Here is an 18183-nt window from a genome sequence, read left to right on the forward strand (position 1 = left end):
GGTAAAGGTAAAGGTTCCCCCGCACATGCGTGCTAGTCATTTCCGACTCTAGGGGCCGGTGCTCATCTCTGTTTCAAAGCCGAAGAGCCAGCGCTTGTCCAAGGACGTCTCCGTGGTCATGTGGCCGGCATGACTAGACGCCAATATATATAAACATGAACAATGTGGTAAATGCCAGAGCGAATATCAATGTCAGGCTTCCTCTTGACTGACAGTCAAAACTAGAGGTCTAGCAGGCAGAGATTTCAGGGCGCAGCCTTTGATCATCTAGTTTTATTAGATATTTGAAAAGCTATCATTAGAACAGAAAACTAATAACTACTAACCATGTCCCATAAGGCAAGTAGATCACAGTCCCCAAATGCCAGGCTTATCTCTCTTTCTCCTGCCATTGTGTCCTAATGGATAGAGAGCTGGGTCTTTATCTGTAGATTTATCGATAACTGATACAGGAAGTCCTCGACTTACGGCAATTAAAAGCCAAAATGTTCATTGCTAAGCAAGGCAGCTTTTTAAGTGAGTTGTGCCTCATTTTATCATCTTTTTTGCTATAGATGTTAAACAAATCATTGCGGTTGTTAAGCGAATCTGACTCCCCCACCCCCCGTTGAGTTTGCTTGTCAGAAACCAGCTGAAAAAATTACAAATGTTGATCACATGACCCTGGGACAGCACGGCTGTCCCATAAATACATGCCAGTTGCCAAGCGCCCAAATTTTGATCACATGGCCATGGGGATGTTGCCATGTTAGTGTAAAAAAACAATCTTAAGTCACTTTTTCCAGTGCCGTTGTAACTTCTAACGGTCGCTAAATGAATGAGTATAAATCAAGGACTACCTATATTTCTGGATTGTTATTGTAATACACCTTTAGACCTAGGATTTTTGCATCTGATCTTTCTGTCCCTCATTAAAAAAATGTTTTCAGCATGCATTTAATTTAATATGGAATTGGCGTTTGTTTTATGTCTCGCATTAGTTTTCTACACAATCTGAATCAGCCTTTAGACTTCACACTTGGGTCAAGAAATATTGCTCCCCGAGCATGATCTTATTTTTGTCAATAAAGAACACTCTCCTTATAACTCTGGAGATTCCAAGGATATTAGCAATAACCCCTGCTATTTTGCTTTTGATTAGCTATCATGCATGCTTTGGAAGCCACATTTGCATAGCTGCATCAGGGCTAATTGGGATCATCACATTTCTGAGCAGAGTAAGTTTCAGTCAATTCTCTCTAGACCCTGAGAATCCTGAAATGGTTAGTTTTCAGAAGGATGAGGTGCAGATCCACTGTGTTGCTTCCTTTTTCTTAATTAATCTTCCCAGTATGTTTGTTTATGCTTCTGTTTGAATACAATAATTTCACTTTGTTATTTATTTTATTATCTAAGTGCTCTGGGCAGTGAATGAATGTTTTGCAGAGTTGAAAAGGGTAAAGCAATAGAATTAGATTGTAAAAATATCAGAACTTACAGAAATGGTGGGAGAAAAAAAACATTTTTTTTTTGAAAGACTAAAAACCTTATATGGAATTTCCGCTGAGAAGAAGAAAGAAATTACATGATGATTTATGGATTTGAAGATTAAATAAGGGCTGAAGGGATTTGTATAACATCTTAGGGATAGAGATAATGAAATTGCAATTGAAAAGAAGATCAGAAGTCATTTATATGTTTCTTAATTTGAATTTATTTTTTATTTTTTGTACTTTCTCATTTCTTTTCAATTTGTATTTTATTTTATGGGGAAAATTCTGATATGTATGTATGTGTGTGTGTATATGTGTATGTATATATGTAGATCTTTGGTCATTCAGGTTTTTCCCCACATAGAATTGGAGGTATCAGGGCAACGTTTCGACGAAATCTCATCCGTCATCCTCAGGCTGGTGACTTCAGCTTCGTTCTTCTGGGAGAAGTGTGTGGTAGTGGCTGTTTTTTCTTCTTTTGTAAACTGCCAGAGGCAGTTTATATGTATATATATACACATATACATACATACATACATACATACATATATATGTATATGTATATATAATTTCACAGCCTTAGACACACAGAGACACACATGGCAGTGAAATATATTGAGAAAAGGAATAGTACACCCTGCAATCATTCAAATTTTTCTCATTTAGAAAGGGGTTTACTTTGGTGTCCCAGATACATAAACCCAGGTGGGCAGGGAGAAAGAAATGGGTTAATTGAGTAGAAAGAAAGAAAAGAAAGAAGGAGGTGGGACCTGACACGGGACCTGACATGTAATATTCAAATTGTTGGCTAGGCCAAAAACAATACGTTGCTTCCATTTTTCATTAGAGCAGATGGCAAACTGGTTAGAAAGCTGGCAGATGCAATGGAAATGCAGAAATGGGAGCAGCAGACTGGTGAGCAGAGGGCATGAGGAAAGTTGGCAAATAATCATATAATGGTATTTCTACCCATGGTGGAATTCTAATTCCAGAAAAGAACAGGCAGACCACTGTTATCAGCCGCCACTGTCAATCTGCCATAATCTGAACTAGCACTAAAATCAAAAATATGTGCAGGAAGAGCATCTTGAGTATGATCTCACCTATATTGTGCGAATCAAATTACAGAATAAATGAGTAACACATTACAGACTGGGAATGTGCAACTGTCTTGCAGTGGACTGCCTTATTATTTCTTTTCTAATGATAATGATAATGATGATGATGATGATGATGATAATAATAATAATAATAATAATAATAATAATAATAATAATAATAATAATAATTCTTCCCCCAGTGTGGCACTACCTTGACGTGGTTGTGGGGCTTGTGTACTCTGAGGAAGATGAGAGCTATGCCAGAGATTCAACCATGTCTTTTTATGTCTCTCCCATAAAAAATATGGTGAGACGTAAATTTCAGAATGCCATACCGGCTCGGATGTCGCCCGGGTTAACAAGGTCCGCACTAGATGTTGGAGTTCCTGGTTATCTGGTGAAAAATGGGTTACAGGACTCAGGACTGTTGGCTGAGCAACCAGGGCCAGCAGCTGCAGAACTACTGGAAGAAAAGAAAAGGTGTTTACCCGTCGCAAATACACAGTGATTGAAAACAAAGAAATAATGATCTGTTATTACAGATCAAGTCCAACAAGAAGAGGATATCTAAAACGAATGCACCAGTTCTGGAAAGAACAACATCCAGAATCAGAAATAACATAACAGAGACTAGCAGATCATTAAAAAAATAGCTGGGAAAGCAGATAATAACAAGACCTGGCAATGGCTAAGAGCAGGAAAGTTGTTGAAAGAGACCGAGGGACTAATTCTGGATGCACAAGACCAAGCCTTGAGGACAAATGCATACAAAGTCAAAATTGAGAAGACAGCAACAGACAGTAAGTGCCCCCTATGCAAAGAAGCTGAAGAAACAGTGGACCACCTGGTAAGCTGCTGCAAGAAGATTGCATAGACTGACTACAAGCAGTGGCATGACAAAGTAGCAACAATGGTGCATTGGAAGATCTGCAAGAAATATCATTTGCCTGTAAGCAAGAACTGGTGGGATCATAAAATAGAGAAAGTCATAGAAAATGATAAAGTTAAACTGCCCTGGGACTTCAGAATTCAAACAAGCACCTGCAACATAACACCCCGGACTTAACAATTGTCAATAAGAAAGACAAAAAAGTCTGGATAGTGGACATGGCAGTGCCTGGAGACAGCAGAATAGGCAAGAAAGAACTGGAGATGTTAACAAAATACAAAGACCTACAAATAGAAATAGAAACACTGTGGCAAAGGCAAGCAAGGGTAGTACCAATAGTAATAGGTGCCTTGGGTGCAATCCCAAAACAACTGGAGCACCACTTGAACACCATTGGCACTGACAAATTCGCCATTAGTAAAATTGCAAAAGACGGCCTTACTAGGAACTGCTTCCATCCTGTGACGATATCTGTAATACCATCAAACATCCACATCTGCCTATCCCAGGTCCTTAGTAAGGACTCGATAGGTAGACAAAAGTGCCAAATCCAGTCTGAACATCTGGCTGACTGTGCGATGATCAATATTAATATTAATAATGATGATGATGATGATGATGATGATGATGATGATGTATGGCCAGTGCTTTGTTCAGATTATCTGAACATGTTGAGATTGGAGAACAAGTCCTGGTCTGTTTCACAGTATTGTCAGAGATCAGTTACTCCACCCCATGATTGCAAATGTTTATAAACATGCTGGTTTATGGTGAAGACATGGCCTAAGCCTCTATCTTTCATCCAGGGCTCTGCGACTGGCAATCTCAGGGTTATGTCTTGAAAATGCCAGGTTATGCCCCTTCTAGGTGAATAGTATTTAGGTTGACAGGATGAAGTTGTCCAGATTTCCTGGAGGAAATTCTCTCTATCCAAAATGGAGTCTACTAGAAATTGAATCTGAATTATTTCTGTAGGTAAAATGCATGCTAACTACTCCGCAGAAAAATCAGATTTCTCATATGCAAACATGGACATTTTCCTGTATGCATTCCTACTTCAGGGTAATTTAGGCTAGCTTCTTGTCTTACAACTTCTCTTGACAAGTGGAGCCAAATATAGACTATCTATATACCTCTAATAAGTTGCCAGAATCAGTAAAGTTTCAAATCCCACAATTTCATCAGGAAGTAGTACTTCAGTGCCCCTCCATCCTCACATCCAGTTCCTCTGTCATTACCTTGACCTTTTTTAGTAAGGTAAGGATTTAATTCCTCAGCTAGCAGAACTAATTCCTAAAATATCAACTACTAGACCTATACACTTAAAGAGAACAGAAAAAACTAATAGCAAAAGGATCCTTTAAATTGAAATTGGTCTCCTTAACAATTGTGTTAGCTTTAATTTATAATTATTTATCAGGGATATTGACCTAAGGTAGGATGTGAGCTGCTGCTGGTGAGGTTGCTAAGGGCTCAGGCACATACATCCACCACGCAGAAAACATCAAATTCTTCCACTGACATTTCTAAGCATGAAAAGGAAAGCTTCCAGTATGAAGTCTTAGTCATTATAGACCAGCCCTATGAATACTGAAAACAGCATGCTATATTCCACCCACATGATTCAATACAATCATAACCATATCTCTAGCCCTGATAATCAGGCTAGCTTTGTCCCAGACGTGGCTACTTGTCAGTCCAAACCTAATCAGCAGCTTTCAAGCCACAAAACTAGCCTTGCAATGATATGGTCCATACATGCTTTAATTTCCTTGACTTCCCTCTCCTGCTCCATGTGTGGATTGAATCAGCGGGAGGGGGAGAAATACAATTGACATTTTTTTATGGAATTCACGTACTATATTTTGGAGGGTTCAGAGTGAGTGAATATACTGTAAAAAGTGAGTTAGTGAGAGAAAAAGTAGATGTGGGTTTGGAGACAATTTTCAGTTCAGGCTGGATGTACTTTTCACACATTCAGCTGTGTGATGAAAGGCAAAGTTATTCCCATTTTGCAGATGCTAATCCAAAGCTTAAACAAAACAAGTTTGTCAAATTCAGACAAGACCCATGAGGGACAAATGGGAATTAAGTTGTTTATCAAACCCTATAAAAGTGCAAAGCTGGAAAGCAACAATATTAGCACTTTCACATGCTTTTGGTAATCTTCTCCTTGCCCACAGGCCTATATGCAAGGTGGCTTGGATTCCAGGCTTGGGGTGATCAGCTTAAGCAACCCCATCTTGCTCGGCCTGTAGAGTTAATGGCAGCCAGTGAGATTTGTTTAGCCTTTGTCCTCTCATTAGAAGCCTGAAGCCTCTTAAAGAGTATTCTGTTTGCATGGCTGCTTCTGTCAGTTCTTTAATCTTTCCTGCACTTTTTTTTCCATTTCAGCTTCATTTATTTAGTTTGACCATATTTTGGAACTTTAATGACTAATTGAGGGAAGAGTTGGGAAGGGATTAAGCAAAGGTTAAAAGACAAATCTTTGATTTGGAGAGGGAGCAGAGATACATACAAGAGGATGAGAAAAGAGGGAAAGAATTAGTGTGGGTTCCTGTGTGTGTTACTCATCACTCAAATTGTTAATCGAAAGTTTTTTTATGAACTTTAAACCGAGTTTCAAAAACTCTGTCCCTTCCTAATATTAGGCGAAGGCAAGAAAAGTAGTTCATTAGAAAATCAAAATAAAAGGAGGGAGTCCTAGAAATAAAAAAATGGATTTATATTTATGCTGTAAATTCAGATGCCGTGGATATAACAGCCATGACATGAGTGAATAGAAATTCTTTATCTGTATACTAAGTCTTCCTCACGCATCATGTATAGTATGAACAAAAAGACGTTAATCTACTATTTCTCTCTACTTTTAAATAATAATAGAAATATATTCCCAAGCTCTTTGCCACCCTCCCTTTATTGCACTTGCTATCTTTTTTTCTTTTATTTTAAATGTTTTACTATAATATCTTTCTTTGGTTATTGAGAGCTTCCCAGGGTAGCACAGAGTCAAGCAGAATAAAATCTGAAATGATGAAGTAGGAAGAAGAATCCCTATGCTGATACAGTGGTCAATATCTGAGAATACCTGGCCAAGCAACATTCCTGATGATAAGAAGAGAAAGCTTACCTGTGGCCGTGGGTGGCCTGTAACCAAACACTGCAGAACAAGGATGTCACCTTCCCGAATAGTGTACACTCGTTCACTGATGTTATCTTCCTTTACAACACATGCCTGCCCAGCATGGATGATCTGGGCCTGGGCAGGTGCTATGGAAAAAAAGAGAAAAATTGAGAAGCAAATATCTGAGGGGTTTGTGTCTGTCTACTGCATCTGTCTCATATTCCACTTGTCCTTGCAGCGCCTGACTGCAGATATAAACAGTGCTATCTCAAAGCTACTCCAAAGTAAATCCCACTATGCTCAATGAAGCTTGCCCGTAGGAAGCCACTACAAGATGGCAGCTTCAGATACCACTAAGATCTTTAGATTATGTATCATAAAGACTATGCCATTTTCCAGAAAAAGAACAATGGCTAGATTTTTTTTATTTTAATTCCATTTATATCCCGCCCTTCTCCGAAGACTCAGGGCGGCTTACAAGCTTAGCAGTAGCCTTCATTCTATGTACAGTATATGCCTGCTTGTTAGGGCTTTCACACACACCCCAAGCGGCATTATTACAAAGTCAGCTTAATTGCCCCCAACAATCTGGGTCCTCATCTACTGTATATGTATGAAGTAGTGCAAATCAAATGATCACATGGTTACATTTTTATTCATTAAAAAACACATAGCATCAAAATATAAACTGCTTCTGCATGCCAAGCCATTAATTTCGCAAGAGCCATAAAGACAGAGGTTACATTGCAGTTCTGAACTTGTATCATTTGGGTTAGATTATTGTTTTCAGGAGATTGATTTAGACTAGGAAATGATTTCGACTAGGTTGAAGAGAAGACAGATTCTTATGCAATGATTATCAATTCCATGGCCACAGAGCAAAAAGCAGAACAAGCATGGAAACAAAAAGGAACGCCAAAGGTGTTTTTTCAAAAGATGACTGGATTTCCTTTGTTTTTCCTTGAAGACATTTCACTTTTCATCCAGGAAGCTTCTTCAGTTAGTTCTGAAGAAGAACTGAAGAACTGAAAAAGCTTCTTGGTTGAGAAGTGAAACTTCTTCAAGGAAAAACAAAGTTCAGTTGCCTTTTGAAAAAGCACATTTGGGATAATGATGATCTGGATGACTAAGAATCTCCATAGACATCAAACAAAAAGGAAGATAAGAAAAGGTCATACATATTTTATTCATATATATTTACCTAAAATAATTTTTATTTCACATTTCCAGTGGTACAAAAATAAAACAAAACCATCATTAAAAAATAATTAGTCAGGACAATCAATTCCTTTTTTTAAACAGAGATCCACCAAACAAAAACAAATTAAATTATTGAGAGCTGCACAGTATTATCTATCTATCTATCTATCTATCTATCTATCTATCTATCTATCCACAATGAAAGAGAGAGAATCATTCAGATGTACCAGAGCAGAAAGTTCAGTAGCCATAGAAAACTTTTTTTTTCAAAGCAGAAATCAATCTTTAAATATTATACTCCTATCTAAGGTAAGAGCATGCAACATGTGGTATTTCAAAAATGCTGGACTTTTTTTTCTTCCAGGGATGAAGTAACACAAGCACATATATTTACAATTGTTTATGATATGGATTCTACACTGCTGATTTAAATCAGATATCAATAATTTTGGAAGGTGTTTTTTTAAAAAAATATTCTCATCCACATTTAAGGGTGGAAAGTGTACTTCTTTTGCCCACAAACCTAATTTGTATTTTCTGAACCAACAGGTAAATTGACATGGAAAATCCTTTAATGTTTGCAGAACTTCACATTTTATAATGTTAAATGCATACATGATGCATTTAGTTAAGTAGAATTAGAGAGAGAGAGAGAAATGTGTATACCATTTTTGCGCCAACTTCTTTATTTTCATGTAGAAATAGGATGAAATTACCGTAACCTAATATTGTTAACATAAGAAACTGGGGGAAAAACTGGAGCTAACAGATCCATCAATATCTACTTTTTCAAATTGGCGTATTGGACTTACAATTCTCGTACCCCAAATGGAGGAACTGTGACAGTGGAAATCCAGACTGTTGGGATAGCTCCGAATTGGTAGGACAAATCTATTTTCTATCTACATCCCATTCTAAAAGGCCACTGGCACTGTTTGTTTTCTTAATCTAGCATTTTGGTAACAAATGAATTCAGAACTAGAACAAACATCTTAGGAGAGTCATAGTCTAAATAAGAAAATAAAGCAAACGCAGTCCCACGTATCTAAACTGTTCAGAGATTATCAAGAAGCTTAAACCTGTTAAATAAGGTCACACTGACATTAATAATATACAAATGAATTCAGATATTTGGATCATTTAAGATAATTGCCGTCTAGTGGAGCAGATCTTTCATAAACTATTATCAGAAGCTGTGAATAACATCAGGGTATCAGAATACCAACTTAGCTAATGTATTGCCCTGAATGAACAGAAGGCATCTCCATCCTTTTCCCCTGCCTACTCCATACTTTGCCTATGTGTTGGCCTAACCCTTATTGTTTATTTTGATGTTTATCCTGAAGTTGGGCCTTTCCATGCTCTTCGGCTTCTAAAGCCATGCATGAAATAACTGGTGACAAACTACCCCTTCCTGAGCATATACAGGTAGTCCTCAACTTACAACAGTTCATTTAGTGACCATTCGAATTTACAACGGCAAATGGCTTATGACCATTTTTCACACTTTTGACTGTTGTAGCATCCCCACAGTCACGTGAATAAAATTCAGATGCTTAGCAAGTGACTCATATTTATAACAGTTGCAGTGTCCTGGGGGGGGGGGGTTAGTGTCACGTGATCGCTTTTTGCAGCATTCTGACAAGTAAAATCAATAGGAAAGGCCAGATTCACTTAACAACCATGTCACTAACTTAACAGTTGCAGTGAGTCACTTAACAACTATGGCAAAAAAGATTGTAAAATGGAGCAAACAGAAATTTTGGGCTCAATTGTGGTCGTAAGTCTAGGAGTATCTGTAATTCATTCATTCAACTTATATTTGCATTCACAGAATTATTACAATATCTAATAATGTACGTGCAAGAGAGACAGTGTGTAAGACTTCAAATTTAAAGGAAAAAAATGCTCTGGGGTGCAGATTCAAACTCAAAAAGGCACTTTGGGATACACATGGTTACCAACCTAACACCTTTCCAGATTTCCTCAAAGCAGCTGAATTTTCTCTGGGTTTATGAGAAGCATGCGTAATACGTATAACTCTGTTTTTGCTGTGCATGTCCACTTTTCTCCTGATTTCAAGCTGTTTCTCCAAAAAGGCAGTTCTTATGAGTACCTTGATGAGTTAACTGGGAAATCTAAGTTAAAATAGTACCTTACACCTCTTTTCCAATGTATTTCTAACTCTGTATTTACAAGAATGAATAAAATTTGGGATGAAGATCGGGTAAAGGTTATGGAAACTAAAAAAATGTGAGTCCCAGTTCTCCAGCAGATTAAATTTATATATGTCATATAATCGTAAGACCATGGCAATTGCTGAAAGACACCATAGTCTTGTTTATTCTCATCTTTGCTCTCTCTACCCATTGCATCTCAATTAATGGCTACTGAGTGGACGAAGACCCTGAGTTATACCAGCTTTGTTTTACTGCCTGTATGTTGCCTCCTTTCTCCTTGGAGCAGCAGAAGGCTGCTGTAGGGAAGAGTTTAAAATCAGAAGGCTGCAGGAAAAAGGGGATGCCTGCTTGCCCCCCTACTCCTGAAGGCCTTTGTACCTCAGCTCCTGTGGTAGATTTGCAGGGAGGAGAAGGCCAGTGGGGCTCAGGGGCTCCTCACGCTCTGCAGCTACTAATCAGGATAAAGAGAACGTCTTGCTTCAGGAAATTTGGGAATGTCAGACTCCTGTGTCATATCATGTTCCTTCTCTTTCTCCCCTTTTGATTAAGTTATATCCTTTCATTTTTCCTTTCATCCCAGAGTTTCATCCCACCAAGTTTCAGTAATGCCCACTATATCATATTTGACTTCCTGCATTGTGACTTCTAATTCTTCCTCTTTCCACCTGATATTCTGAATCTTTATAGAGATTCTGGAAATCTTGGGTCAGGTACCTTGGATTATTCCTTCCATTATTTATGGTGTATCTTGCATAATTCTCCTAGTCTTGTCCCGGCACGTGGCATCACACTACTGTCTTGGGGCTCTTTCTCCTCTTCACATGTGAGCAAGGTGCCTTCCAAGCATATGCTTCTTAGGTGTAGCCCACAGGTCGGGAACCTGCGGCTCTTTCACCCTTCTCCTGTGGCTCCCAGCTATTGCGCTTCCCTTCTCTCTCTCTCTCTCTCTCTCTCTCTCTCTCTCTCTCTCTGTGTGTGTGTGTGTGTGTGTGTGTGAGTGAGTGTGAGTGTGTGTGTGTGGGGGGGCTCCTCCCTTTGCTGCGTCTCCACAGGAAGCAGGAAGAGAGCCAGGCCAATAGGAATGTGTGTCAGCTTGTCCTGAACAGCCTGAAGCCAGCTTGCCAGGTAAGTAGAAGCAGTGCTTTTTTTGTAAAAGAAAAAGGTGCTGGAACTCAGCTTAAAGAATTTCTAGTGATCACCAGCATTGCCTTCCCTCTTTGGGGCAAAGGCCATAACCCTTCCCTTTGCACAATCCACATAACCTTCCGTAAAACCTGTGGCAACTGCTCATCATATATCTGTTATGGCTCTCCCACTGTTCCTTAAAAAAAAACTTAGTAGATTCTTCACAGATATTTGAAAATACCCCCATTTTTGCTGAGATGATAGAATGATAGGTACATTAACAGTTAGTTAACTTGTTTTAAGAGATAGTAATGTAATAAAGGGACATGGTGGCTCAGTGGGTTAGGACACTGAGCTTGTCGATCAGAAGGTTGGCAGTTTGGCGGGTCGAATCCTGAGTGCCGCATAACAGAGTGAGCACCTGTTACTCGTCCCAGCTTCTGCCAACCTAGCAGTTCGAAAGCATGTAAAAATGCAAGTAGAAAAAAAGGGACCACTATGGTGGGAAGGTAACAACGTTCTGTGCGCCTTTGGTGTCTAGTCATGCCGGCCACATGACCACGGAGACATCCTCAGACAAGCACTGGCTCTTCGGCTTTGAAACGGAGATGAGCACCGGCCCCTAGAGTCGGAAACGACTAGCACGCATGTGCGGGGGAACCTTTACCTTTACCTTTTTAATGTAATAAAAGGGCATAGCAGTTCTTCTGCCTCCTTCTCTCTCTCCCTCTTCCCTCTTTTCAATTGACTGGTGATTTATTGTTGTCTATTTCCACAAGCATTATCCAAACAATTATGGATTAATAGATTCTTAGAATGCCTTCACAACAAATGCACAGGAGTTCATCAAGGACCTCCTTGCCCTACCTTCAACATCTGCAGATCTCCTGCTGTTTTGCTCATAAGAACCTCAGCTGTCATTAAAAAATAAATGCACCCAAGGCACAGCACAAAGCTCTGCAGGCAGAGCTGAGCAGATGGGAGGCCTGCCCTTCCCAGGTGGACAAGGGATTAATGTTTATTAAGCATGCCAGTATTAGAAGGATGAAACATTTATATAAACCTAAAAAGGGGATTTAGAGCTTGTGCAAGGAAGATTGCAAGAAAAAGGAACAAAGACACAAGAGAATAAACACCTTTGCCATAACATCCAAGCTTTACCCTCTGTTTCATGACTGCATTGCTAAACAGCTGACTGTGAGCACGCTGTTGAAGCATACAAGCTCGCTATCACCAATGGGGAAAGCATATTATGCAGCACATAATTTAACCAATGAAATTAACTACAACAAATCATGTTGATAGTCACTAATTTGGATAGCTTTAAGAAGAGTTTGGATAAAATCATGGAGGACAGGTCTAAACAAGGGCTATCAATATCCCAAAGGTGCAACCATGACCTGGATGACTGAGAACCTCCATAGACAAGAACTATCAATCTTGGAGGCCCGGTGTTTCGTTAAGGCTGGGGGGTATCATGGTGACAAGGGGCAGAGAGCTATGTCTCAAGCAACCCAGGGGCATCTTGTTGACCACTACAAGAAACAAAATGCTGGAGTAGGATGGGTTATACCTGAGTCAACAAGGTTACTGTTACAGTCTTCTTCACTTTCCAGTCAAGAATGTTGAAACTATTTATGTGAAAAGCTATTTATGTGCAGTGATTTATGATATGAATCTGTTATTTTTCAATATTTATTCAATGTTAAGGTACGAGTGGATTCTGCCATGCTAAGCTCTTTTTTTTATGAACACGACACAACCTACTCACAAGTAAATGTCACCAAGTAAAGTATAGCTTAAGGTGATCCATACTTGCAAATTATTAATGTACAACTTGATCTTATCTTTTTCAATTTTGAAATGTGTGCTTGATTTGGTCAAATGAATCCATCTGGATTCCTGGTTAAATTGTCTCTGCTTTGATTGACGATATAGTTCCAGAAATGGACCACTATGAAGAATTTCTCCGATTGTGGTAGTAGCGAAAAACAGATTTGTATTTTACTTAGATGTAGGTATATATTATATAAAAATATTATTCCCCCCCCAAAAAAAAATCACTGAAAGCTGATTGCTGTCACTCCACCTACCTCTGAGTTACTGGCTACATTAGCAAAAAAAAACCTTTGGGCTAATTCCCCTTCATTTGCGCTTAATCAGTATGGTAATTTACATTGGCTTCATTCTAAATCAACTAAACACTTTTCAATAAGTGAATTTCCTGAATTCAGGTTCTGCCTAAAAATCTAAGCCTCACTACTTATCCTATTTCTCCTCAGACTTTTTATGACATGCCTCCAATCCTCTCAGTCTTACTTCACCAAATCTCCTTAGCCTTGTAGAAGAAGTTAAGCTCTTGTTAAGTTGCTTTAATGTCTCTGGGAGCAATTTGATGTGGAGAGCTCATTTCTTTACCCTTGTAAAAACAGGAGCCTGCTGCTTAAGTTAACTTCTAGCTACTTACTGATCTTGCTTTGTTTGTTTGTTTTGTTTCTCCTATTGCTATGGCTCCTATTCAAATCTGTGTTTCCATTGCGTCCATTTGTTCCACTAAAGCGTTCATTAAGGGAACGGGAGAAATCTGAGAAAATCCCCTTTCTTCCTTTTGCAACTCCCCCTGTACTACCTACTATGTTATTCCAAAGAGCCTCGCTAATCCTCTGTAGGGCAGCGTAGAGAAAAGAGGAAATTTACCTCTCCTGCTCTGGAGAATCTCCTCTAGGATCAAAGCATTTTTTGTCACCAAAGGGCACACAGCTGAGTCCAATCCCTTGATATTTTGTTCCTCCTCTGAGGTACAGTCAGAGCAACTCAAGTTTCTCAAAAAGAACATTCCTATTATTATTATTACAACTGCAGTATTTGTACAGCACCTAAAGGATTCTAAGCACTATATGGATATTTAAAGAGGAAAAGCGTATCTCTGTAAGTCTGCAGTGCCTTATGAATATACTGTATACATTGGGAAAAGTTCCTAAGATTACATATGAGGACATAACATAAGAGTCATATATGTCCTTAAAGCACCACAATCAAAAGGAAAACAATCATTATGAAAAATGCAGCAATAACAACTGCTTTCAGACATTCTCCATAAGCCCTATCAACAATTATATTTCAATTATAATGTACCCTGACAATGCTCTGCACATTACCCAAGCTAAATAAAAATGCAAGACACAGCTAAACACAATAATCACATAGAAATTGATCTAATTGTGTAAACATACTCAGTCAAATAATTCGTATTTAATATAACCATTTGTATACAAAGCATTATTTTCATGGAGTTACATCCACAGAGAGAGCAAGCAAATCCTTCTGTTTCTTAATTTTTGCTTTGGGACATGAGTTTAGGAAATCCCTTATGTCCCAGAAGGGAGTTTAGGTATCTAAACCCTGGACATATTTACAAGCATCTACTGCTGTATTTATAGATGTCTATATTGCGGTGGCTCAGTGGGTTAGGACACTGAGCTTGTCGATCAGAAGGTCGGCAGTTTGGCGGGTCAAATCCCGAGTGCCGCGTAACAGAGTGAGCGCCTCTTACTCGTCCCAGCTTCTGCCAACCTAGCAGTTCGAAAGCACGTAAAAATGCAAGTAGAAAAATAGGGACCACTACGGTGGGAAGGTAACAGCGTTCCATGCGCCTTTGGCGTCTAGTCATGCCGGCCACATGACCACGGAGACGTCCTCAGACAAGTGCTGGCTCTTCGGCTTTGAAACGGAGATGAGCACTGGCCCCTAGAGTCGGAAACGACTAGCACACGTGTGCGGGGGAACCTTTACCTTTACCTTATATTGCTCTTATTTATCTTGAAGAAGTCTATCTATGTGATTGCTAGGAGTCAAAACCAACTTAACAGAATTACAGAATAACAGAGTTGGAAGGGATCTTGTAGGCCATCTAGTCCAACCCTCTGCTCAAGCAGGAGACCCTACATCATTTCTGTGTCTTCTTGAAAGCCTCCAGTCTCTTCTTGAAACCCACAACTTCTGAAGGCAAGGTGTTCCATTGGTTGAAAATTTCTTGTTTCTAGGTTAAATGTCTCCTTGATCAGTTTTCATCCATTTTCTTTGTCTGGCTTTTGGGTGCTTTGGAAAATAGGTTGTCCCTCTCCTCTCTTGTGATAGCCCTCAGATATTGGAACACTGCTATCATGTCATCCCTGGTCCTTCTCTTCACTAGACTAGTCGTGCCCAGTTCTTGCAACCATTCTTCATATTTTTTTAGCCTCCAGGCCCCTAATCATCTTGCTCTTGTTCTTCTCTGCACTCTTTCTAGAGTCTCAACATCTTTTTTATAGTATGGTGACCAAAACTGGATGCAGTATTCTAGGTGTGGCCTTGCAAGGGCTTTATAGTGGGTACTGGTAGCTCACATGATTTTGATTGAATCCCTCTGTTAATGCAACTTAGGATTGCATTGGCTTTTTTTTAAGCCACTGCTGCACACTGCTGCTTCATATTTAATTAATTGTCCACTATTAAGCCAGGTTCCACCTAATCTGTATGTGTCCTTTTGGTTTTTCTTACTTAAGTGTAAGCCTTTACTTTTCTCTACGTTAAATTTCATTTTGTTATATAGGGGCCAGTGTTCAAGTCTATCAAGATCCATCTGGATATTGAGCCTATCATTTAGGGTGTTGGCTATTTCTGCCAGCTTAGTATCATCTGCAAATTTGGTAAGTTCCCTTTCTATTCCCTCATCTAAGTCATTAATGAAGATATTGAAGAGCACTGGGCCTAAGACGGAACCTTGTTGTACCCCATTGCTTTCTTCCCTCCATGTAGATGTAGTACCATTAAGGACTACTTGTTGAGTTTGGTTTATCAGCCAGTTACAAATCTATCTGGTGGTTATGCTATCTATCCCAACTTTTTCTAGCTTACCAAGAAGTAAGTTGTGGTATGTTTTGTCGAATGCCTTATTGAAGTCTAAGTATACTATGTCCACGGCCTTTCATTGATCTACTAATTTAGTCACTTTGTCAAAGAATGAAATAAGATTGGTTTGACATGATCTTTTTTTTAACAACCCCATTCTGACTTCTAGTAATAACTTTATTTGTTTCTAGATGTTCACAGATCAGTTTTTGATTATCTTTTCCAGTATCTTCCCAGATATTGATGTTGGACTGATTGGTCTATAGTCTCCTGGGTCTGTTCCCCCCCCCTTTTTTTCTGAAGGAAAAAAAACTTGATGGCATATAATGATTCTGCACTGCTATTACATGGCTTCTTTTCTGATTTGTACAGTAGTGAGTTACATTTTATTTCTTTATTGCATCAGTGTAAAGAACTGGCTACAGTGGGCCATTAATAGATATCTCCCATCTCCAAAATTATCAATCATTTGATGGGACATTATAATGCTCTATCTCCTCCTGCATAGATAAAGCCTGAGAGTTCAGATAAAATGGTTTAGGATTTAAAACATTACAATTAGGACTTTTAGTTACATCCAGAAATGAATTTTCAGCCAGTGCAAGTGGAACAAAAGAAAGAAAGAACACACAAAACTCCTCTGTGTAGTTTGGTGGGGTATCTGGAGGAATCTACGTATGTGTACAGCCAGCTTTTGAACCTGAGGAGAAAATAAGACGACAGAAAAACCTTTTGTTGGTGGTGTCTTTACAAAAAATGAAGACAAATGAAACAGACTCTGCCGCTGTGACCTGCACTGCTTTACAATGTCCCTGCATGAAAATATATAGTCCCAGAATTGGAATAAGTGGCTACACTTTGTCTAATGAAACAGGATGGAGATTGATCAGACCACATAAAGGAGCTGATATAGACACAGCCACCCTAAAAGGAAGACAAACAAACAAAAAAAGGAATTATCCCAGCAAATAAGAGGGGCAATAAGAAGAGATAGGTTCATAGACACTGAAACTTAGAAATAAATCTCTGGCCTATACAGAAAAAAAAACAGGCTTGGTGTTTCAAGCAAGAAGAGACAATAGATCCTTGAACAATGGAGTGGATGTGGCTGCACCCTGCAAGAAATCAAACAGAAATAACTACTAACTCGTAACTAAATTATGAATTAAAATGAATAAGAATTGACTGGACCTATCATCCCAAAAGCATTTGTTTGCCAGAAGCAAGGATTAGAGATGGGACAGAACAATATCCAAACCCATTAGCAATTATTTTGTCTTGCTAATTTATTTATTTTTTAATTTTATTTATTTTATTTTAATTCCATTTATATCCCGCCCTTCTCCGAAGACTCAGGGCGGCTTACAAGCTTAGCAGTAGCCTTCATTCTATGTATATGCCTGCTTATTAGGGCTTTCACACACACACCCCCAAGCGGCATTATTACAAAGTCAGCTTAATTGCCCCCAACAATCTGGGTCCTCATTTTACCTACCTTGGAAGGATGGAAGGCTGAGTCAACCTTGAGCCTGGTGGGATGCGAACCTGCACTAATTGCAGGCAGCTGGTGTTACTTAAGGAGGCATTAGCCCACTGCTCCACCAAGGCTAATTTAGGGACAAATGATACTACAAAGAACAGATACCATCTCATCATGGACATGGAACATCTTCTGAGAAGGGCAACAAGGACAATGAGGATTTCTGAAGCGAGATTAAATGAATTTTTCAAGTTTAACCTTGAGAGAAAAAAGTCTGAGCCATAATGTGATAACACCCTTATCTCTTCAAATTCCTGAAAGGATATCTCACAGAAGTTCAAGAAGTGTTATTTTTCTAGAGGGCAGGACAAAAAATAATGGATTTGGGAGGGAAGAAGGTGCTGATGAGCTAACAGAACAATCTGTAGCTTTATCTTTTATTGTTATTTTTTAAAAACAAATTTTATTCACGCTCTTTATTTTATTTTACTCCATTACTCAACTTTAACTATTCCTCATGCCCCCGTGAAGATTAGGCAGCCATCGTGAGCCATCCAATCTAATGGATTTAAGTTCAGGAAGGCAGGTTTCTAATGAACATTAGAGAAACTTTCTTAGTAATCAAGAACAGTTTGATCCTCAAATATACTACATAAGTTGGTGGGTTCTCCTTAGCTGGATATACTTAAGTGGTGGCTTGACAGTCATCTTTCAGGGTTGCTT

General features: G+C 39.0%; 1 protein-coding gene across 1 annotated transcript in view; it reads right to left on the reverse strand.

Annotated features, from left to right (window-relative positions):
- MDGA1 (MAM domain containing glycosylphosphatidylinositol anchor 1) overlaps window positions 1-18183 on the reverse strand; it is a 321444-nt gene that overhangs the window by 210534 nt on the left and 92727 nt on the right. The window contains exon 2 of the mRNA XM_081315387.1: window positions 6592-6731. Coding sequence (XP_081171513.1) covers window positions 6592-6731 — 140 coding nt within the window. The remainder of the gene's footprint in view (window positions 1-6591; window positions 6732-18183) is intronic.

The sequence above is a fragment of the Vipera berus genome, assembly GCF_964194415.1.
Source record: "Vipera berus genome assembly, chromosome: 1".
Lineage (NCBI taxonomy): Eukaryota > Metazoa > Chordata > Lepidosauria > Squamata > Viperidae > Vipera > Vipera berus.